Source organism: Cylas formicarius, unplaced genomic scaffold (genome assembly GCF_029955315.1).
Source record: "Cylas formicarius isolate icCylForm1 unplaced genomic scaffold, icCylForm1.1 PGA_scaffold_12__32_contigs__length_19106922, whole genome shotgun sequence".
In the NCBI taxonomy this organism is placed as follows: Eukaryota; Metazoa; Arthropoda; class Insecta; order Coleoptera; family Brentidae; genus Cylas; species Cylas formicarius.
Genome location: NW_026844225.1, coordinates 11,184,929 through 11,210,167, shown reverse-complemented (window position 1 = coordinate 11,210,167; position 25,239 = coordinate 11,184,929). Strand labels below are relative to the sequence as shown.

At 32.2% G+C, this 25,239-nt stretch overlaps 2 protein-coding genes across 3 annotated transcripts; one reads left to right on the top strand and one right to left on the bottom strand.

Annotated features, from left to right (window-relative positions):
• Positions 1-1,332: 1,332 nt before the first annotated feature.
• Positions 1,333-10,518, bottom strand: LOC132695732 (protein windpipe). Its single transcript, XM_060660184.1, has 2 exons — positions 10,218-10,518; positions 1,333-4,420 (listed from the first exon to the last, which is right to left on the bottom strand). Exon 2 carries the CDS (start codon positions 4,408-4,410, stop codon positions 2,704-2,706), a length of 1,707 nt encoding a protein of 568 aa, XP_060516167.1. The 5' UTR covers positions 4,411-4,420; positions 10,218-10,518; the 3' UTR covers positions 1,333-2,703.
• Positions 10,519-16,995: 6,477 nt separating this feature from the next.
• Positions 16,996-23,650, top strand: LOC132695593 (carboxypeptidase N subunit 2-like). Of its 2 annotated transcripts, none has more exons than XM_060659943.1 (2): positions 16,996-17,140; positions 21,031-23,650. In XM_060659943.1, the coding sequence occupies exon 2, from the start codon at positions 21,035-21,037 to the stop codon at positions 23,114-23,116; it is 2,082 nt and encodes a 693-aa protein (XP_060515926.1). In that variant the 5' UTR covers positions 16,996-17,140; positions 21,031-21,034; the 3' UTR covers positions 23,117-23,650. The 2 variants fall into 2 exon arrangements, with proteins under 2 accessions (XP_060515926.1, XP_060515927.1); XM_060659944.1 differs by lacking the exon at positions 16,996-17,140 and adding an exon at positions 17,381-17,489.
• The last annotated feature ends 1,589 nt before the right edge of the window (positions 23,651-25,239 follow it).

Below are 25,239 nucleotides of genomic sequence, written 5' to 3'. Positions count from 1 at the left end.
ACCTGCCCATACTACTGGTGTTGCACAAGCTGCCATTTTAGAGTGTGGGTTCCAACAGATAGATCATCCTCCCTATAGTCCAGATATGACCCCAGCGACTATTATTTGTTTGGATATTTGAAAAAGGACTTACGTGGACGGTGGTTTAACGACGAAGTTGAGTTAAAAGAGGCTATTTTAGCTCATTTTGCAGACAAACCAAAATAATATTTTTTTAAATGGATTGACTTGTTAATAAAAGGGTGTAATAAGTGTATTGAAGTTAAGGGGGATTATATTGAAAAATAATAAAAAATAGTTACCCTACTTTGTTTCTTTCATATTCAGGCCGGGAAATTTTGGCGCTGCCCTCGTAAGTATAAATGATAAACTTCTAAGAAAAGTAAAATAATTGACCAACATCCTTTGTTCGGTTGACATAGTTTACTTTTTTTAGTGAGTCAGTAGGACCCTTAATGTTATTATTTTTTCCCATTCTTAACAAAAAAAGTATCTTAACAACGTATCCATTACATCATCATTATATTCATACAAAAAAAATGACCTTGGAATCTCTTCTGACGTACGTCTCAATGACGTAAAAGAGATTTTGCAGTACTCCATTATAGTAATTTAAAAACAAAATTAGAAATAAATTATAGTTTTGTCGTCAAATTCGAATGTGATACACAGTGGGTCGCTTTCATTAATTGACTAATAATTTGGGCAAATTATCAGTTACAAAATAAGATGTTTTGCGTCAGAAGCCGGTTATTTTTAAAAATAAAAAAAATGGTGGTTGTGTAGAGGCCATGTTTGCTGCACCCGTGTTTATAATAAAGGATATTCGCCAATGTGAAGATTATTCAACCATGAACTCAAGACCTGGCTAATTCGTTTTAAATATCCATTAATAGCGTTTGTTTTTTAACGATTAAACTTTTTTAGTCTAAGCGTGGACAAAGCAGCATAAATTAGCATTTTTAACAAGTCTGTTCGGAAGTATGAAAATCCCTATATGGTTTACGTACGGGTGCCACGTTCAAGATTACCCGCACTAAGCAAAACCCTACCAAAATATCTAAATTTAGAATAATTAATAGGAGTTAGGTGCCTTCTAACGACAGTGTTAAAAGGTTTTACTATAATGAAAAAACAACTCCGGACCCAAAGTAACATTCTAAAAATACCCTTTACTTTAATAGACTCTTATCTTACGGATTATTCTTTGCGTAAGAATCTATAAATTCGTCAAATTGAGTTCGCGTTTCTTTGAAATTAATCCCATCATAATTTTCTTTGACAGGGAACGGGCTACAATTTTAATTGGGAAATAATAATCGGATGAAGTTTTCCAAAATTATATTAAATTAAAAATTTTGTTATAAAAACAAGTCGGGATAAATAATGTTGGGCTCTAACATACCCTGTTGTGTCAATAAATTAGGTAAAATATATTCTATTGAGAATTTGTATAGACAGGATGAAATATTACGTAACCTAACAAATAAATGAAAAAGCAGTCAAAACTGAAATTTGCCTCAAACAAAATTAAATTTCATATTTACAAAATCATCGTTAAATAGATACAGCCTGTCTGAAATTGCAGTGGACCAAAACAAGATTGTAAATTTTGTTCATTTTTTTGGACTCAGGCGTGAAATATAATATTAAACGCGTGGATAATTAATAGGTAATTATGTTGCACGAAAGATAATTTGTAAGCAAATTTCAAATTTGATTAATAGCAAAGGGCAGTAGTTATACATGGCATCAAATTAAATGTGCGTTTAAATAAGCAATCATCCTCTAACGGAAATCGAACAATTGTATTATATTAAATATTTTATTAGCCAGAAGACCCATTAACAACTTGCAACCGTAACCCCAATTTTTTAACAAAAAAAATCAGTCGTTTATCATCGCGTTCCTCAATACGCGGTCCGGCATTTTGGTTTAAACATTACTTTGGCAACAGCGATACATACATAAATAGCTATAGTATATAGCGCGATTCATGTTGAGTTTGCTATTAAAAATACTGAGAAACTAGCAAAGGGAACTTTGCCAAATTTAAGGCCATAAGAAGTGATAACCTCATTTTTAGGAATATTTCCAAAAATGCAGCGATTACAAATATCCTAGACAAAATAGTAAGTAACTTTTCTAAGCATTAATTAATATTTTTATATAAAAATCTCTACTATGTAAAAGTTTTATACGATTTAGTATAACATATAGGGTGCCACAAAAATATGGATATTTCGAAAATTTAAAAGTGATGAAAGCATTCTTTTGTATAATTCGACATTCACGTATTTGATTAACTCAAAAAAGGAAACCATGCTTCTGGCTCAAGCATAGATGGAGGTATTCCATTTTATTTTACGTAGTAGTTTATTTCAAAAACCATAAGCGATAGATAGATAGACATACACACAGGTAGGTCTTGACAAGAGTTACACCTAGTTTTGCCGACATATTTTAAATATCACACATTGCGGCCGCAAATTTGGTAGTGCTAATTCTCCAGCACTATTAATGGGACACTCAACTCGAATCGCTCTGTATAACAAATCGAAAGAAAGTATTTACAATAAGTCTTTTTAAAAAGTCCAAAATTGATTATTAACGAATTAGGAACAACACGTAAAAATAAGTTAATAAAAAAATGTATCACAAATATTCATTGATCAATACTGAGGTATTTACTTCACTATTTGTTCACGGAGGCACTATCGTGGTTACGATTTCACCCTCACTGTTTTTCTTACGATCCACCAAAACTGGAGTCTTAGGAATGGAATCCGGCAATTCCGATGCTCTGATCGTCACCCTCTCCCTAGGTGGGGTTAGGAGTTCGTCGTTGGGTCTGTGACGTAACTCTGGCTCCTCGGTGTCGAGGTCATCTTCCGAGGGGATCTCTGGATGAGCCAGGGGCGTGAATGCAGTTAATATGGGCGTGCTGTCTTTGTCCTTCGATTTGCCATTTTGTCCATTGATTAACGGAATGTGTTCTGGAATGTTCGACGCCTTTTTGCCGTTTTTCTCATTCAACTGTTGAATGCTGTTGAGCGGTTTCATCTCTTCTCCGAAGCCTTGGTCCTTTTCTAACCTCCTTTCATTCGATCTACTATTTTTACGTTTCTTTATCAAAAACACTACGAAAACGATCGCTAACAACAAACCCACTGCCACTACGGTGTAGACCGCGTATGAGTTTTGATTCAACGCCGTGGCCTTTTCCATTTCGCCAGTTCTAGTGTTATTGGAGAATACTTCGACGTCACCAAGCTTGTCAGATTCTTTGAGGAGCGGTTGCTCTACTTCTTTGAGTATTCCTGCTTCAGTAACTTCCGTGGCAGGGACAGTGCTAACCGTGGAAGTTGAACCCTCGGTTGTGGTGGTAGAAGCTGATTCCGTAGGCACACTGTCTCCTTTAATTCCGTGATAAATATCTTCAGCAAACATTTTAATTTGAACGGCAGGATCTGGCAGCGGAGATGCGCCAACTTCATCCTGGGCATCTACAGGAGCTGGAGTTGAGCAATTTACGTGGCACGCTGGAATTTCGGGGATTTCCACTAACCCGAAGCCGCTACCCTCTTCAATGTCGCCGCTACCTTCTTCCTCAACTTTATCCGTTGTTGTAACACCAGCAGTGTTCAACAGCACTTCTTCGTGCTCTATCGGAAATTCTTGTTTATCGTCGATTATAGTGTTGCCGTCAACCTCATCCTCTTCGCGTAAATGCGGGACTGTGGTTTTGGAATTTTCAGCGAATATATCATCTTCTGCGCCAGAACCAGCTTCATCGTACATCATCAGATCGTACCAAGAGCAGTTGACGGTTTTTATATCGCGACCAGCCAACGCTTCAGGCAAACGACAGTTGACGGTTTCAGGAATAATTATACCTTCTTCTAACATCTTGTTAAAATTTGGTATGTTGTAATTCGGACAGTTGCAGTCTAAGGGATTGTTATGCAGGTGCAATACTTTAAGGAACTTTAAACTCTCTACGTCTTTAGGTACGTTGACGAGTAAATTATCGGAGATATCGAGAACTTCGATGTTCTCTGGCAATGCCGAAAAATCTATGTCTTTTAAGCCGTTGCTGTTGATTTTCAGACTTTTTAAATTGGGCAATGCCGGCAGTGACGACAAATCGATGGTGTTATGGGACAAATCCAAATGTTTCAAATTTTTAAGATACTTAATCCTTGGATCGACTTTGTCTACGAATGCGCTCGAAACTGTAAGGTTTATAACCAATAGGTGTTGTTTTGGATACATATTTTGCAGAAATTTAAACGATTTTGCTTGAATGCCGCCTTGGTCAGTGCAAATGGTTTCATCGGGACATCTGAATACGGAAGCTCCGCGAACCACGCAGATTGATGTCACAAATAACACCGCCGTTTTCAACATGGCTCCACACCTGAAACAAATTACAAATTTGTTTAAACGGAAAAAAAATTGGCCTAAGCCCCACTGTAGCTCGGAGTACATCATAATAACATTTGATTTTTTTTTGGTTATTTGAGAACTCCGAAAAAATAATAACGTGTAGGTGGTCGTTGAAAAAGATTTTCATATTAATTTCTTGATGGTTTCCTTACGTCGAGTTGATTGAAGCACGCGCGGTTTCAACGTTGATTGGTTAAAATTGCTGTGGGTAACCACAAAAACGTTTCTGCAATTGGTATGTATGTAATATCGGACTTCCGCAAGGTTCTATACGCATCTTGATGAATGCACAAGGATGAAGCTTAATAATAACCACAAGTTGTTAAATTTAATATACAATCGGACAATTTAATACTGCATGTGCAAGCATACTTTTTAAACAATACATTACTATGCAAAGCATGGCTTGAACAATTACACAGGGGTTGAGTTACCGAGTATTATTATAATGAATGGTAACCAATAAATTCACATCAATTCATTGTTTTCTTCACGATAAGAAATATTTTCAAAAAGTGAATATTGAAAACTAAAGAAATCAAGGAATACACTTAAGATCAACTTCAGCCAAATATAATCTTCGTTAGCACAAGTCACAATCTGTTGCCGACATTTGACTTGTAGCTTTAGTAGTGTTAATAAGTTAACTTCGAACCTAAACCAAATGTTAAAAATAATAGGGATTGGTAAATGTGTAAAAATTTGTGTACTATTCAAAATAATTGTGAACAAATTAACAAATAACATCCCAAAACTAGAACGTGTATTACATATATAAGGCTATAAAAAGGACAAAGATCATATCAATATATTACCAAGTACCCTAAAAAAAGTAAACATTTTAATAAATATAAAGCCTCTTACGAGCTGCATATTTGAGATGATTGCAGATTGAAAAGGTGTTTGTTTGACGTTTTAGTAAATCTAACACAAAAAATTAATAGAAGAGGACTGTTAGACATCACTGTTTAAATTACTAATATTAAGATTAATCTTATTCCTAGTGTTTATTTTCTAATATTGTGGTTTCTATTTAGGTACACATTTAAAAAAATTTTATCATTCGCAGAATTAAAAAAAAAATGGAAAATCGAAAGAAAACTGAAATTCCATTATGAGATTCTATCTTCCACTATCGGCCGCTAATTTTTGCGAACCCTATATATCGATCTTTCTTATGAGGTGCAAATTCACAAGGAGTTAAAATTAGTAAACATATTACATTAATACCTACTAATTATTGAAAAGAAAACCATAAACTATGCTGATAAATCCTCAAAAGATGAAATTGCGTTTTTTTATTAATTTATAAAAAAAAATAAAAGTCAATGTCTATAAGCTTACAAAATTTTTACTTAGAAAAAACGGAAATATAGTAAAAATGACAAAAAGTAATGGTTAAAAAGAAATTTTTTTCAACGAGTGGCAAATTATATTGCAAACAGACATTTAATTTAATTCTAAAATCAAAGAATTTTAAACTGCAGTACCAATCTCCTTCTTTGACGAACCTGAAAATTAGGAAAAAATAATCGTATCTCCAGAAATCTTCGTCTTAAAAAACTGTTCCATCAAAGACTATTTTTAATATAAAGAAAAAAAAAGCGAAAATGTTATGGCAATCCCCAATTTTTAATGTTTGGAGATATACTTTTCTATTATGTAAAATAAAATAAATGTCAATGTTTAGTCTAAAAAATTTGTTGTTGTTTGTTATTTCAATTTTTTTTTCAATATTATGATTTATATTTAAACCTTTAAATAAATGTTATTATTATTCGAAGGTTCGAAAGAAAACAAAAATCTTATTATAATGAGATTGAAAATGGCCTCTAATTTTCACGAATTGTGTATAACAATCTTCCTTATGAGGTCTTAAATACCTATTAATAATTTTAAGAAAATCTTGAACTATGCTGATAAAATACTAAGAAGTCAAATTGCGAAAACATAATTTTTTGTTCATGGAAACTAATTTATTACCTTTTCAGATATGCTTGTCGCTTATTAAAAAAACGGTATATATATCAGCTTAAAACAAATATTTAAAAAAGTGTAAAAATAGTAAAAATGACAAAAATAATCTTTCTACTCTAATTAATGAATAAAAAACTTTTTTTTCAACAAGTAGTAGTAGCAAACAAATACGTAACAACGTAATAAATCCAAAATCAAAGAATTTTGAACTGTAGTACAAATTTCTTTCTTTGACGATTATATCCCTACAAATAAGGAAAAAAATAACCGTACATCTGGAAACTGTTCCAACAAATGCTTTTTTTTAATCCAAATCCAAAAAATTGCGAAAATATAGCAATCCTTAAATTTAATTTTTAATCAACAAAATATTTTATTACAACGTATACTTGTTTCCTAAAATTTTTAAAAAAATGTAAAATCGAAAATTAAACTAAAATTTTATTTTAATGAGATTGAGATTTGTATTTCAAAAATTTTTTTACGGTGTAAGTTGTAAGTTCGAAAGGAGTTAAAATCAGCGACCGTATTACATTAAAATACTCTAATTTTTAGAAAAAATCTTAAATTGTGCCTGATAAAATTCTAAACAAGTGAAATTGTGTCGTCGAAACTTTGCAAAAAAAATTGCAATCTCTTGACTTCAATCTTAAATCTGAATTAACGTTAAAAATAGCTCACACCGACAAAAAAAGCAAGTATTGCGCATTTGTTCTGTTTCATTTCTCGCTATCTAATCTTAATTTACTCAGGCGACGCCATGTAGGCGATAAGAAGAAGGATCGGTGTGTTCGAATTGACGCACCTATGCAAAAAAACTTATCTACACGCTATATAGAAAATAATAGTACGATAAATAGGAAAAAAGCAAATTTAAACTAAGGCCGGTATGTTGTCAAACAAGAATATTTCAAATATACCGAAGGTTCGTCAAATTCTAAAGCCAGCTTATTCTATTCAATTAATCCTCACTCCAACAATAGAAAGTTTGAGAAATAAATGAGCACTTCGTTTGACAACCTTGGTTTCACTAGAATTGAAGTCGGAGTGTATTAGGGGGGCATTAAAATCGCGTGTTGACGATTTGAATAAAACTACTCGCTATAATAAGCCAGAAGCTGCAACCATATGTTGTGTCGGACGTAACAAAGGCTCCCAAGGTTTTTTTCCTTCTCAACTGAATGACGAACGCCTCTCGAGCACTTTTAAAGTACCTCGATTTTTTTTTAATATCATACACACACACGCATATATGCAACAAATAAATATAGGTCATTGTGATAACAATTTTATAGCGTATCAAAAAAAAAAAAACGCCAATCAAAAAATTAAATACCTGAAATAATCTGAAATGTTTGTGCCGTTTTTCCGCGCAATAATAGCCGATGGATAAAAAACTTGTTTTCAACAAGCGTAAAAATAAAAAAAACAAGTTTTTAAAAATTTGATTGTTGACAAAAAAATTGCGAAAATATATATTATTTTTTAGATTTACTTTTCGCTTATTTAAAAAAAATAAATGTCAATGTCTATAGCCTTATAAAAATGACAAAAATTATGTTTCTAGTAGACAGCTAAAAATTCAATAATGACGAACATTTAATGGATAAAAAAACTTTTTTTTCAAATCCCCAGTGTATATCTAGAAATATTAGTTTTAAAAATTTATTTCAACAAAAGCTTTTTTAATCTAATTTTTAACAAAAAAAATAGTTAAAATATTTAATTTTTTTACACATATTTTCCATGTATGTATATATTTTTAGCAGATAAAAATTGCTGTAAAAAATGAATGTATTTTTAATTGACAATTTTTTAATGGTAGACACGATGCAATTTTTTCGAGCTACACGGGCCTTGATTATTTTGTTGGAATTGTGTTTTTAAGGTCATTTTCTTAAATTTTAATACACTAAAAGACATTTTTTTACCACACATATGGGTGCATAAGAAAAATCCATAATGCCAATACTAGAAACAAGAAAAATAAGGATGTTTTTTAAAATACTGAAATCCAATGTATCCAATACAATTCTGTGCAATTCCCTTACATTTATGGCTAATTTAGGTTATATATTGAAATACGTTTTTTTTTATTTTACACATTTTACAATCCTAACGTCATCTCTGTAGGAAGTTCTGCATTGCTTGTTAAACATTTTTTGCACTTAGATTTTTCCTGTGCGCTTTCTAGCATGTAATAAAGTTATTTTTAAACTTTTAAGAGTCAACTTTTGTGATTTCGACTTTATTTACATTTTTCGTACAAGTTAAACCTATAAGTTTATGATAACAAACGCTTTGCGCCAAATTAGCTGGCAATTTTATCTGCCAAATTTCTTGCAATTTGGTAATTTGTTTGTTTGTTCCAATATTCACATGAGAAAATACATGTAGAAATTGCATCTTGTTTATCAAGCTTAATTAAAAAAACTCTTTTACTAAAGCAATAATAAATGTGAATTAAAATGATGAAAATCTGTTTCTGGTCGACAGCTACGAAGAGCAATATTTTTTCCATAATTTTGAGGCAATAAGATTTTGTTTCATTGGCATTTTGACCACTATAAATATCAAATTAACATTTTTTAAAAAGAATATTGACTTCAGTGACACTGTATATTAATATTTTGCGCCGGTATAATTAATAGATCTAATTTGCAGATTTGGTCATGGCAAGCAATTTGACATTACCGCGATATGATTTAGAAAAACCACACAAGGCCAGAGCAATCGAGGCAAAGTTCACCATAAAGTGTGGTGGTGATCGCTGATTAAATTTAAACGAAATGGTTGTAAATAAGGTCACCTGAAAATAAAGTTAAACACATAGACCAAACTTATCTTGATGTAACGGTTCGAAAAAGTGGGTAAATTTAACCATAACCATGAAATTGTTAGATCTCGCCATCCTTTCAAGACCGAATAAAATTGGCATGCATTTTAACAGGAACAGGGACGTAGCCAATTGATAGACAAAAAAAAAGTTACACGAGATCCTTTATCGGTCTATAGCGAAATTAATTTTTTCTCAAAATTTGCGAGGTTGCTTAAGTAACCTAATACGATGTGAATTAAGATAAGAATTTGAATATTGCTCGAAGCTGACAATAGCGTAAATCCGGACCTGTGCTATCTACCTATGCGGTGTCTGTAGAAAGTAGATCGGTACTATAAAAAATATTGCATGGAAGTTTTAGCCTCCGAGAATGAATGTCACTAACGAAAGCGATAGCATAGACGATAGAGATATTTAGGTTATTTCAAGTCCCTCGAAGGGGTTTAAAATAAAAGAAAAAATAAGAAAAGTTTAATCAATATATCGGATAACACAAATAAACTATGGCAATGAGTTTAACAAAAAAATGCCATCTAAAACATTGACTAATAAATTTTGGAGCTATCCTTTGTCATATAGAGACCAAAGTTCGTTATTTGTTCAATGAAGATTTTGTATAAAATTTCGAACACTTGTATCATATTTTATTTATTCATGGTACTTAGTTTAAAACTCTTAACTTGTTCTATATACTCCATACTCCTCTTTTTACTTTACTTTAAATAGAAATTTGAAGGGTCAAGTAGTTACGCCGGCACAATATTTATTGCATTGTTTGTCATTGTTTGTCATTAAATTAGAATAATTGAATAAATTTACAGAAATATATGGGAATACATTCGGTGTAACCTTGATACAGCGGGACCTTTAACCGTTGAACTGAACATGAATTAAAATATTTAAAGAAATGATAATGTGTCAAAATCTCGTATTAATATAAAAATATACTTACCGATTTAAATAGGCACAAAACGGGAAATTATTTTCCGACAGCACAGAACTGAGCGGCACTGTATACAGTCACTATCACTCCTACCCCTAAGAGATATGGAATATATCACATTATTTTATCGATAAGTGACGTTCAACGTAAAATATATACTGGTGATAACGAGCCCAGGTCAACCAAATTAATATCGATGGATTCGTGAATCGGTTTTGGAAAAAATTTCTCGTCTATGCGCCGGTACGAAGAAATTATTTAAAGTTCGCGCCGCGACTGACTAACTGAGAACGAATAAAGCTCGACGGTACGAAAGTAGACACGAAACTGTGTTACGTAATCATTTATACCGACCACGGCACTCAAAAAGGGTGGGAGATTCATGGTGTGAGTGCAACTGCACGTCTTTTTTTTCAAAAATCTCACCGGTTGACTTTGGGATATCATAACCCTCTGTAATTATTATTTTTTAAATTTTTGTATTATTGTCAGTAAAAGTTTTCTTTGTATTCCTATGTAAACAAACAAAAAATATACATTGGAATATTTTTGTTACTTTTTTTTCCTTAATTATATAAAATTAACATTTTCTAAATTTTTATTTCTTTATTATTAAGAGATTTTTTCCTAGCACCCAGATAAAATAGCAGAAACAATATACATAATAATTTAAGTAATTTTGATTTTATTTACCACATGTAATAAAACTGCCTTTCATAATATAAAATAAAATGCTGAAAATACTTTTTGTATACATTAATGTAGTTACAAAGATGTTAATTAATGAATAAAATGTTACAAATAGTTTGTATTTAGACTACGGCAGAACTAATAGGAATGTCTACACTCGTATGCAAATCTTTTAATAGTTTTACAAATAATTAAACGTATTTTCAAAATTATAAACATTTTCTTCCAATTTGAAAACTGACCTAAAAATTTAATTCCAAAATTTGTCGCTATAATTATCGGATAACAAATTCTAGGATTAGTGAGAAATCTGTTTTTCTAGTAAATAATAATCTTGTATGTTGATTACATTTATTTATTTATTTATTTTCTTTCTTATTCCATTTAGAAATTATTATTTGTTATGATCTCTGGGTCAATGTTATACTGTGAAGACATTTAATAAAGGTAAGGTATATTAAAAAAAAAGCGATGTTAGGATAGAATAGCATAAATTTTTTTCGGATGTCTTGATTTGCCAAATATAGAGTGCTAAAGTTGTTTATAAATGGGCTTTGTATTGGAATCTCAAACACCTTTTATACCATTCCCTCTAATTTGATCCCATATTGAAGTTATCAAGTCGAGTGGCGTCTCGGAAGGTTTATTTAAGAATACCTTTTCACGAATAACATACAAAAATTATAAAAAATAAGTCCAACTAGCCCAAAATTAGATTGTAGTAGTTCTCGTTACACTTTCATAGTTTATTCAGATCATTGAAAATTTATTTTTTCGATTGAAAAAAAAACTAAAGCATGTATTTTGAAAATGAAGGGACATCTGAAAGAATGTTATACAGTACTTTTGTCTCTGGTTATGTTAGGTCAGGATTCACAATTTTCAGTTAACGAACATGCTGTACTTTGGAAAAAGTTTAAAACGCATTTTCTCTGAGGCAACAGATGCTAATTTTTAATTTCAATTTTGGAAGAAGTTATTAGTTTTCCGTGAATAACAACCCATATTTAAAATATAGATAAAATAAAAAAATCGATCGTATTTTTCGCTGCAAGCAAATTTAAATGTTTCGTTATTTTGCATGTATAAAAATTGTTGAACCGCCTTCAACTAACTTATGCCTCAATATGCATAGTATGGCGATAACTGTGCAGTAACGAAAATCAAAATAAACTTTCATTGTCACCTGGCAAAAACACTGAGCAAATGTACAGTTAGTTTCCTGTATTGTATTCGAGCTTGTTGGTAATTCACTGAATTGACCAAAGCTCGTTCCCAATAGCGTAACACCGATGATTTCTTTTGAACATTGAACATATTATCCGACGGAAATTTCGTTGTTTTATCAATTAATATGCTTTCCGAAAAAATATACTTTCTAAAGTACTGTTGCAAACACCTTCAAAACTATTTTCTACTACGGAATGAAACCAATACACATTGCATGCAGTTATCTTGCACTAAGAGGTAAATACGACGTATTTACGCGTCAGCTTCCTTTTGACAAAACGAACGCGATACGCTACTGGATATCCGAATACCTATACCTCTTTTATGCTTTTTCTTTTTTCAGTCAGACATTTTATTGTAATGGCAGTTGGGTGTACCGCACATACTTCGATCAAATCGAATTAATGCACGAATTTTTGTTATTTTAAACGGCATTTTTACGGATAGACGGATATATGGCAGGATTTAGATCCTACTGTATATCGACGACGTTGATGGCGACTTCGTGGCCCTAATTTACTAATAACGTAAGGTCACCGAAGCATTTAACGGAGAATAGCTGTGAGAAAAAAAGAGATTTTATCCTCGCAAATATTGAATATTAATTACGATATATATGAATATTAAAAAGCATTATAAGAAGCGTGGAAAACCCCAATTGCACACAGGAAAGTTTTAAAGAAACGTGAATTATTTCTGACAAAATATAAAAAGTTGGCTTTTCTAATTTTGTTTGTAAAGTCCAAAAAACGCTGGACATGGCCTTAGAATTGAAATATGAAGGATATAAAGGAAACAGATTTGTGTCATTCTTTTCATGAAAATGCATTTAAATGATGTTTTCATCATTATTCTTAGAGTCAGAAAGACATTCGGAAAACTTTGACAGTGCATTGATGGCATTGATTTATTTCTTTATTTAAAATTGAAAAGTCAACAACGTACAAAATTTCAAATAAAATTTATTGTTACAGTTAAGAGTACATTATTTTCAATTTCCTCATTGCATGGTTTATTTCTTCTAGTAACTGGTTTTTGAAATGAGCCATACTCCAATAAATTTGAACCCAGCCTTCCAAAGATCTTATTTTGATGTAATATTTCAGGGTAGGTACATAATTAAATGTATCCGCTTCTAGAGTATTAGAACGATACAAAATGTAACATTTTACTTCTCAAAAGAAAAATTTCTTTCCGTTTTTAAATAATGGTCAAGTACCCAATTAACTGAAGTTAAACTAGCAATAAAGGCATTGGTCAATGATATATGTTTATAGAAATATTTGGGCTGTCAAAACTTTTTATTCAATTGGACTGTCAAAACTTTTGTTTTTCCCAATGTCGAGAAAGATCATGGCCTACTACAAAATAAATCAAATTTTGCTTTCAGACTCTGAGAATAAATGCTTCAGATGATACATGATGTAATAGTATATTATGCAACAAGTGCGGTAAACGGCATTTGACTCGCGAGCGGAGCCAGTGTTTAATATACGAGTGACTTAAAAAGTTTACCGAATGTGTTGCATACTATACTTTTTCAACGACCGTTAGTTTTTGGGTACATTTTTGCAAAATACGAATATTTCACTGACATGACTGTCATAATTGACAAACGTCAAAATTCAAAGCGTGGGAAATATCTTCGAAAACATCCGATTGCTCCCAAACCCGTGCGGTAAAATCCCGAAGTGGCTCGGATTCGTGGGAAACGAAACTGATGTGGTAAAGCGACGCTTCCCGCACGCTAGATCGGTGCGTAATTAGGTATTTTACATACGGGAGTAAAAAAAAGCATTTTTTATGGTCTATTTAAGAAGAACAAATATAATTCTATGAAAAAGTGCTGTTCCCTTTGTTCATTTTCTCATAAAATTCATTAAAACTGTCATAATTAAATCAACCCTGCAGCCGATATCCCTATGTCATCCCATCCTTATTTCCAATCGAAAGCTTAAACGTTTAAAACTAAACAAACTCCAAAATAATGTTTAGATAAAGAATTAATTATTGACAAATACTTTCATGTAAACGATAATTTTTTAAAGGTTTTTTTTTCTTTGGCAGCGATCCCAGGTGAAAAAGCATGATTTCGTTTGCAAAAGTTAAATATTTGGCAGCAATTAATAGCGAATGTATTTTTAGAAGTGCAAAAAAAAACAATTAATTTAGAACAATATTTGTCCTTGCATCATTTCACGACTCCCAGGCGTACTTATATATTTTAAAAAGTGTACAGGGAGGTAACAAATATGATCTTACGCAAAACTAAGGGTCTGCAATTAATTTATAAATAAAAAATTATTCTTTCGGAGGAAGCTAGACGCCTATTAATCAAATATTTATTGTAGTCGAAAATTTTTTGCAATAAATAATAGCGTAAACATAAATATATTTGTTTTTATTCGATAATAGTTTTTAAATAGATCTCGTTCATATGAAAATTGCGAGTTCCTCTAAGGAATACTTCACACACAATTCGAAAGCAATTTTTATATTAGCAAAATGTTGACTGGACGGCGTTGGTGTGGGAAATATCTTGGCTAGACGATTACATCGTTTTGGCACAGGAAGATCCGGTTTCGAAAATCACCTCGAAACGGTATGCAACGTTTGCATTTCCAAACTATGTAATATCGATTTATTTTTAAGTGGCCGACCAAAAAAAAACTTTCTCTTATGCACACTTTTACTGCAATAGACTTTGGATTGCTTAATATTTCGTCACTTAACTCTGGTTAATATTATATAATTTCTTGCGAAGTAATTTTTGGCCATGTGCTAACATTCTCAACAAGAGATTCGCTGTGTTTGAATTGTTACTTGTTCTTAGTGGTAACAGCGCATTTTTATCAATTAGATCTGGGTGAATATCCACGTAAATATTGTTTAATAGTATTCAGAATTTTATACAAGCATTATACGTATAAATTATTACTATTCAACTTATATACTCCGCTTAATATAAAATGAGTCAAGCTGTCAAGTAGTTAGTCATAATTGTTCAATGCCATCTTTAATATCACTAAAAAAGTATAAACACAAAAGTTTTGGTTAGCGTTGGTTAGTTAAAATTTTCAGGTTTAAAAGAAGAACCCTATATTTGTTATTTTGAATTCTTATACACTCTTTTTCCCAACTTCAAATAATTGTTTAAATATAATCTACCAATTGGCAACGAAACTACTGTCCACTGTTGAAATAAAAATATGCAATTTGGTAAGTTGATAAGGCTGAATATTGTGAACATTTGTAGCATAAAAACAATTCTAAAGAAGTTTTGTCGAACATACTCCTTGTCTACAATCAATAGCTTTTCAAATTGAAATGGAAAATTTACCATAATATTAAGATGTTTTCAAAAATATAAAAATTAAAAAGTTGCCGCGCTGTTTATAAAACTTATATGTGAAGATATTAGTAATACGGTTTTAAAACTATTACCCGCTATTACTTGTAAATGGACGTTAATTTAATTGAATTCACTAATCTATAGCAAATAACAAAAAGCTTTTTCTTAATTGTAACAGCTTTTGAAATAACTAAAAGAAGAAACAAGGAGTCTTAGTCATAATTCAAGTCTTCAAAATGACCTCCCCGTTGTTGGATACATCTTTAATATCTTTCCACAATTTTTCTGGCAAGAAAGAAGAAATTCTTCGATACAAGTCTAATAAACTGCAGTTAATATGAACCCGATAAAAAAAACCCAAAAGAGTATGATCCTAACGTGTCTTGTCAGTCGTAATCAATTTAATTCCAAAAGTCGTATTTAAATGATCTTTGCATACTACTCTCTGGTATACTCTATTGAAAACTGCCAGGGGTAGATATTCCACGAGATTATCAACAACATTAGCCAAGATATTTAGACAAACAACAAACCCTCCTTCATTTTAATTTTCAGGGAGATTTTTAAAATACTAAACTAACTACGGAAAGTAAGACGAACTGGGTGGAATTCTATCAGGATACCGCTGATCAAAGACTGTTTTAGCTTGCCTTTTATTGAAAAGATATTCACATTGTTTGTTGATAACTATAAAAATGCTATTATAAATTAAGAATAATGATTAAGATGAGAAAATATTTTACTGTATACTAAGTGATGATTATCAAATAGTATTTATCTAAAACTAAAGGACTAATGGTATAAAGAGAGCAAGTTTATCATTAGTAGTCGAGACAACAAATTATATGGCACAAAAAATTTTGGTACTAATTTGGTGCAGTTATTATTTTAAATTTATTTAAATACAAAAAAACGGCTAATTTAAATGCAATCCTTGGAACTCTTAAACCTTCATAACGATATTTCTCAAAATTTTAAATTTTTGCAGACTGTTATTCGGAAAGCCTGAAAATCTGCTGTTCTGGCGCACTCGCCTTATTGTCGAAAGGGGATTAAAATGTCACTTTATAGTAATGCTATAACAACAACAAAAAAATATTTGAAGAAAGCATTGATTAATCAGAATATGCGTTTTTGCTTTGCTAATACAGACGTGCAAGTTATGGAAAATCATTTAAGTTGACGCCAACATTCGATAGAATTCGCGGGAAGCCTTGAGATTTACTTTGGCATTTAAATGTTTGCAAAACTCATATCCCAATTGGAATCGGTCTGGTTGCTAAACCATACCACAAACAATGAAAATTACGATGAGTCACGAGTCACTTGACCTCCGACTAAGAAAAACCAGACGTCACAGAAATCCCTCGCACAAAAATATGTCGCCGCTATGTGGACAAAAACGAAACCAATAGGGCGTAATTAAAAGTTATTTACTCAAATGATTCGGGACGACATCTAATGAACAATGGTGAAACCATTATCTTCGCTCTCGACGGTAGGTACCCTGGTACTCCGTCTCGTATAATTTAAACTATAGTGGGGAAATCATTTACCTGAACAGGTAGTTATAACGTTAAGCTGACGAAGTGTACGTGTTTCCGTGGATTTTCAGTTGTTGGTGTTTCTAGTGGCTTTCAAAGGGACAAAAAACTATTTAGTAAGTACCGTACCCCCTTAAATTTTAGTTATTACACGCCTATATTGCTATACCGTGCGATTAATAATCAATAATTCCTGTTAAAACGAAGGTACGCAACAAATAAACTCAAGGATGGAAGTTTGCTGCAACCTTTACGTACGTTTAGTATTTGCGCTGATATTACCGATCTGCAGACTTTATTTTAACTCTACGGTATACGAATATTCTGTTTGAAGTGTTAGATTTCCACCTACTGATAATATCTTATCTAGTTTCAATGGAACTACTCACGGCCTGGCAATGTAAAATAAATGTTTAATTAAAAATATAGTCACGAGAACCATAATGCGATATATGTGTTTTCCAGGCAAGTTCTTCCTTTTGCAGCGTATATTAAACTGTAATAAGTTGACGACACAAAGGAGTTTCCAGTGACTGAATTTAATGTGACTACGCTTTATTTGCAACATGGTTTATAATATCTTTTCGCGGATTAGGCACAATTTTGTTTATTTCTCTAAAACTGTGTTGTATGAGAACGTCTGCTATTGGGCATTAGAATATATTGAACGTATTATTGTAAGTTTAGTGGATGGTTAGCGCACAGGATATTTCTACAGTAAGTCTTTAAAATGCAATTTTCATAGTGCTATTTTATTAACTATTGAAGAAAAATTAGAAAAAATCCTCTGCAGAGACCTCAAAATATGTTTTAATTCCAATACCTAGTTTTGGTTCGTTCATTGTATTTTTTTTTGGATTGTATTTTCATAAAATTATAGACAAAAAGTTCAACAGTAAAATAGTACACTATAGTACCTCCCACTCTATATTGTTGATAATAAACTGCTCATTTTCCGATTTGAATTAAAAGAAACATCCCGAAATACCGACTTACAGGACGAAGAACAATGTAAGTGTCAATAAAAAAATATCACAATTGTCTTATAATTCTAGATATTTTATGAAAGTTTATATATACATTTTAATCATTAAGGAGAATTTTTGACGTAAAAAATTTTTGAACATTTTCCCAGAGACGTCGGTATGTATACTAAATATTTGTGAACAAAAAAAAATAGTACGCCACTGCGTTTTCTAAAAATTAAAATTATTTTCGAAATCCTCATTTTCTGAGCAACCAAAACTAACAAAGAAAGTTTGTTGAGACTTGCCTTAAGTGTCGGCGGCACTCAATTAATAAACACCATGTATTTCTAAATCGATATTACAAATTTTTTTATATTTTGTTCGGTTTTTAATGAGTTGTTCCGTTCAAAACAAAAAAAACACATTATGTGTACTGTATATGAAAGTTTTTCTCTACCGCGATCGTCTAGAAAGGAATTGATTTCGTCGTAGAAATCGCTTCAAAAGAAATACTGCTTTTATCATCTGATTAAATACATATTAACTCAAATGCGATTGACACTTGGTGCGCAGTAGAACAAACAACGTCAAGAATTTTAGTACCACGTAAACTTTGGTACCACTTGCCATATATATATTGTTGTTTTTTATTGACCAGCTTCTTTAACTTGACCTAAGTCCCATACCAGCGTATTTTTAATATTTTCTATATCGTTCCTCGAAATTGCTTAGGTGCTCTGTAAACAACCATAATTCTAAATTATCAGAAACAAATATATTCAAAAAAGTACATATTATATTTTTTTAAGCAAATTTTGAAGAAATGGTTAAAACATTATTTAATTTTATTAAATCTAAATTTTAATGCGGATTTCAAAAGAATTCTGGGACATCTGTTGTCCTTATGAATGTGACTGACGACATTTTGTATGCTTTTGATAAGAAGATGAACACTCAAAATAAATAAGAACTAAAAATTCAGATTTTCACGAAATTATATATTTTTACATGACAATTGTTTCGACAACACCGTGCCTTTATCAAATGTAATATTTATAAACTACCTGCTACTATATATACCGAAAAAGGATAAAACGAAATGTCGAAAATCTCAAAAATCAGGTGTCTACAGGAGATTTTGTTTTATTGTTTTTGGGTATATATAGGACACGATGTTGTCGAAACAATTATTATGTAAAAATATATAAATTCGTGAAAATCTGAACTTTTAGTTCTTATTTATTTTAATATATAGAAGTTCGTATTACTTAAAAGAACGCAATACTTTGAATTTGTTTTGTATAAAATTATGCAGATGTAGATAGCGCAATTTTCCATTTATTTTATTATTTACACTACATTATATTTGCATATCTCCAATTGCTCTTGTCGAAACAATTGTCATGTCATAATATATAATTTCGTGAAATTCTGAACTTTTGGCTCTTATTTATTTTGATAAATGAATCTTCATCAAGTAAAAGCCACCTCAGTTCAAGATGAACACTATCCTTATTCTGTTAGATTATTCAAAGGCACTTGTTACGATCAATCATTCACTTCCGGTATCAAAATTAAAATACTATGGTGTTGATAAGACAGTTTCCCTTCTTATAGGTTCCCATGTAGACTATAGGTTTCAGTCTATACACTGTAATAATATGTTATCTGATCAGGTAAATATTAAATTTGGGATTGCACAAGTATGATCGTTGACTTGTAATGGCTTAGCAACGTGGATACCATATTTGCATCACAAGACTCCGCCGATTCATTCAAAGAAAGATTGGTATTTCATAATATTCATAATGTTCGAATGAGGTATAGGAATAAATTTTCTATTCCACCCATTTCGCGTTCGTTTTATTATAATTCAAGTTTTTGTTATAACACTTTGCCAGATCTGTTGTATATGTGTTGAAAATTTAAAATCTAAATTTAAAAAATATTTACTTTATATACAACGAACTGACCAGCACTTTTCTTGATAAGTAAATAATTGTATGTAATTTAAATTTTATGAGTTAGCTTATTAGTGCAAGTTAGTTATTGTTTAACAGGATTATTCTTTACTAAAGTGATATTTTAACAGTATATGCATATGCATTGTTTAAAATTTACTACCTAATCTGCAAGTCCAAGATAGACTGCGCCAGCAGAGAACACAATTTTTTTTAAAATTATATATTTTTTTACTTTTGATTAATAAATTAAATTAAAAATTTTAATTATTTATTTCGAGATAACGAGACATAAGCTTTAAATGTCGAAATTTATATTCAAAAACTTAGAAACTTAATATAGTACAGAATGTTGTTATTTATTTATTAGATAAATTATTATAAAATTCAAATCTGATTATTTCGCAATTAAGTGATATAGGTAAAAGTTAACCATAAGACATTGCATTAATATTTTCTGCCTGTACCTAATAAGATAAGGCGGTTGTGACACCCGGTATCTACAAGGTGTTTAAAAAATGCTTCGTATAAACGTAGATCCGGAAACGTTTAGTTTCCACGATAAATATTTCTATACGTTATTGTCTAAGACCTGTACGCCACTGAATTTTTTGCAATTTTTGTTATTTACTTTAAATAAGCCACTAAAATTACAACTTTTTGACAACAACAACAAGTTGACAAAACGAGGTATTATAAACATTTATTACAATAAATAGAGATAAGTAGAAATTTCATTCATTTTTCTCCTATGACCTAATAACCAACGTCAGCTTAAATGCAGGCCTATGATGAAAGAATTTTAGCACAAGCCGTTTTAAATTAAATACCCCGTATTTCTTGAACGTTTTTTTCTTTTTTAATGACTGATTTGCACTCGAGAAGATGATTTTCGAAACACCCTGTATATAAATTTATAAATACTGAAAAGCATACGTAAAACTGTTTGAAAAAAAAACTGCGTCTAACATCCGATTAAATACATATTAATTCGAATTGGATTGACACTTGCGATAGGAGAATCTATGTTAAGAATGTTAATAACACGAATACTAATTCATCGATATTTATTTGCAGATAAATGCCGAATTGGTTAGTGCTTCTAACGTTGGTGGCAGCGTCCTCGGCCCTGCCACAAATCAAACCTTTGAATTGCGTACAAAACTGCACCTGCAAGGAGATTTTGCCGAATATCTTGGATGTCGTGGGCTGTGACAAACCATTAACGATCAATTCGACACTGTTCGAACATTTGGACAAAAAAATCATAACCGTCATCAGTTTTTCGAACGTTATTATCAATCAGATTAAAGAGGATGCTTTTAAGCACTTCGCCATCTTGGAAGATGTGATAATTGAGAAAGCTCAGATTGGCTCGATCGACTCAAAAGCTTTTGATAACATTCGCAAAGTGAAGTTTGCCAATTGTGGATTTGAGGACGAACCAACTTTATATTCCCAACAATTGGAGGAATTGCATTTTGGCAATTGCAAGTTGGACTCCATACCGCCGTTAGATGAACTCTTCTCCCTAATGTTCCTGAACCTCTCCGGAAACTACATCAGAGATATAGATATCATGAGTTTTGCCGAACTGTTCGACCTCGAAGTTCTGATCCTCTCCAACAACGAATTGAGTAGAATTCCGGCTAATCTTTTCGTGAACAACCAAGAACTGAATAGCTTATATCTCGATAACAATCCGCTGAAGTTCTTCCATATGAACACGTCTAACAAATTGGAAACGTTGTCCTTGAAAAACTGCCATCTCACTTCGTTCGATCAAACATCTACGTATCGCTTGAAATCATTAAGCGAATTAAATCTAAGCAACAATAATCTTAAATCCGTATCTGGGAAAGATTTCGCTTACATGATTCAACTATCCGTCCTCGATTTGTCGAACAATAATCTATCGAAATTGGACAACGACGTTTTCAAGAAAAATGCTAAACTTCAAAAACTAACCCTGGATAACAACAACTTCAAGACCTTGCCCAACTTTACTCTGCCAGATGGAGATATTTTCCAGATCTACACGTTCTCTTGCAGGAATTGCGGCCTGACGAATGTCGGTCAAAACACTTTCAAAAATATGCCGGCCATCATCAGTTTGCAGTTGTCCCACAACAACCTAACTAACGTCGAAAATACCTTCGGCGATATTAAGAGCTTGAAAATATTGGACATCTCCTATAACCAAATCCAAGTATTGTCGACCAAAGCATTCCAACACAATAGAAATTTGGAGAATCTGAACGTCGCGGGTAATCCTTTAATGGCGCTCAATCCTGAAGTGTTCGCGGCTACCAAAGCCATCAGAAAAATTGACGCCAGCAACACCAAGCTCTACAAGCTGTGGAGCAATAAAAATGTCATTTTGGAGTCCGTTAAGAAACTTATCGTTTCCAGTAATCAATTGACGACTTTATCGGTCGAAGACTTTAAGATCGTCCCTAATCTCCAGGCTATTGATTTGCACAACAATCCTCTACAGTATGACGAACAACTATGTAACGTTATCAACTGGTTAGAAAAACTATCTGTATATCCTATCGAGTATTTTGACGGCGTGGAAAGTCTCGACCAAACTTTAGGCAACGATATCGACAATTTCACTACGAATCAATGGTCGGAGTTCCGTAAGAAGAAATGCCCTGAACCACAAATTGAAGACGATGAAGAAGATTATAAAGATAACGAAGAGGCAGATAACAACGTTAATTACAAAGTGATGAATCCAGCGGACGATAACGAAGAAGACGACGATTACGATTATGACGAAAACTACGATGAAGACGAAGAAGAAGATGGCGACAACGATAGAATCACCGCCGAAATAATCGAAGATAACAACATTAATTTGGCTCGGGCCTCTTCTATATTGTATATCATTTCCGTGTTTGTTCTCACAGCGTTAGCGGTGTTGATCACAGCCGTCACTTTCACGTTGGTGATTTTGAAACGTAACTCTAAATTCCCCATGCACAAAGCCAATCTTCCTCGTTTGAAAATACCATTGTGGGACGCACAACCCGGCCAGAAAAAGCACAGCGGTTCAGTCTATAGGCCTCTATCGGAGGATTTGTCCGGACCGAAAACCCCTAAATGCAGTCGTTACGAATTCAGCGCGACACCAACAGTCCACACCACCAAACCTTAAAAACTTTGTAAGTATCTAATTTTATATATTCAAGGCGTGTCACCGATTCGAGTGTAATATCAAAAACTATCCAATTTATTATTAGTCAAAGTTTGGACGAGCTTTCTTCGAGATATTTTTATTAATTTAATTGTATTTGTTAAGTCTAACTGTGTTACAAATCTAGATTTAGTTTATAGGGCTTGTTTCAGTATTTTCGACGACATACACTCATCATTAAATTTTCTCATATGAGAAAGTGTCAATCTTGAACCGTTTGCTTGCGTATTCAGAGAATAAATCCCATCAATTTTTGTATTTTCCAGGTAGGAACAGTTCTTTTTTAGCATTTGTCCGTTTCCGCTTTGCATCTTCTATTTGGCGATAAATTTGTTTAATGTTGTTTCGTTTTTAGTTATTGACAAAATAGGACGAGCCATCGGTAATTTTATGCCATATAGTAAATATGAACTGATAACTTATAAAACCACGCCTATATCGTCAAATATCGATAGTCTAATTCTTTATTTACATCAATAAATATTAATAAGTAATGATGTGCCTTTTATTCCAATTAAATACGGTTCAGCAGATCTTCTATGCAAATATGCGACTTTATAATGCCGATAAAACCGCGCTGACGTACTTCGTTGGCGTCCTATCCAAATACGTATTTGGTTCGTTCTATAGAGACGGTTTTGTAATGATATGCTAATATGTGACGGCGCTATTCATCATCTAAAATTAATCGTAGGTACTTGCTTCATAAACTATTAACTAAAAATATTTGGTTAGCAAAATCCAGGGTTATAATGCTCTAATTAAAAAAATGTATGCCAGTGTTTTCTTCGAAAATAAAATTAAGTTTTATTTTATAACACATAATTTTCATTAATTCATTCAAGAATGGCAATGACTTTTTACGCGTGTTTTGAATTTCTCCAAAGGGTCAAATAATAATTAAGGACGAATGTAATTTTCTAATCCCAGCCTTGATTTGGAAGACTTTCGAACTTGCATTGGACTCACCTTTACTAACCACTAAGTACCAACAATTAATGTTTTTTTTTGGGAATCCCCTATTTAAATTATAGGTAATTATTGCTTGCTATATTAATATTAGCAAATTTCTACGCAGTTTATTTACTTTCGTCTAAAAATTGGTAAACTCTTTCGTAGCTTGATACGGGTCAAAAGGTTTTCTGTTGAAATTGCCTCCTAACGTTTTGGTTAGTTCAAGAGCATTTCCATCTCCGTTGTTGGGCGTATACTGAAGTCGACGGCCTTTAGACCAGAATCAGGACAATAGTTTACTTTGGTCTGTTCTCAATTTCATAAAAAAGCGCAAAATAATATTATCTTGAAATGGGGGAATTATTTTTATCTGTTTTTATCCCTCTGTCTCCCACGCGGATAACGTTATCAAACTTCAAAAACATTCTTGCTGATAATGATCTAAACAAACATATATCTGTACCCTTTTTTAAAATTTACTAAAAATATGGGTGGTTTAGTTAGATACACTCCTTGCGCATTTGTACTGAGCCTTGCTGATTTCTTGAGGGTCCTGTTTTAAACGCAGACTTTTAAAATCAAAATTACAGGAGAATTCCCGGAGTGTACCTAGGAGTGTAAAAATCAGGGCGAATTAAAATTTACAATTTTAAGCGCTAGCGTTTTCAAAATCCCACAAGGTTGAAGACTTAAAATTTTAGTTCGGATTCCGTTGCAAACTCGTTTAAAACATCTTAGAAATATTATCACGACCATTGAAACCTTGTCGGTATTGAAGATAAAAGAAACATTTTTCGATTTATCATTTACGTGACTAGCCCAGTGTAGTGATTATTTTATCGAAAATGAAGGATTTCTAATATGATCTGGAAAATGTTATCACTAGAGTGGCGTGTGGCAATTACGATCCACCATTATCGTTTTTCCTTAAGCGAATGCACGGCGAAAAACTATCTAGAACTTGTGTTTCATGTTCGTGGTTGTGATTTGATATCCATTTATTTTAACTCCGAGTGTTTTTGCAATTATTGGTAGCCTGGCACATCAGCGAATTCATGTGTTCAAAATTTTTCGTCAATCGGGAGTTAAAATATGGCATCGGCATATTGGAATATATAAAATTTTTATTA

Excerpts from the sequence above, each read along its gene's own strand:
- LOC132695732 (XM_060660184.1), bottom strand. The coding sequence starts at position 4,410 with ATGTTGAAAACGGCGGTGTTATTTGTGACATCAATCTGCGTGGTTCGC.
- LOC132695593 (XM_060659943.1), top strand. The coding sequence starts at position 21,035 with ATGCCGAATTGGTTAGTGCTTCTAACGTTGGTGGCAGCGTCCTCGGCC.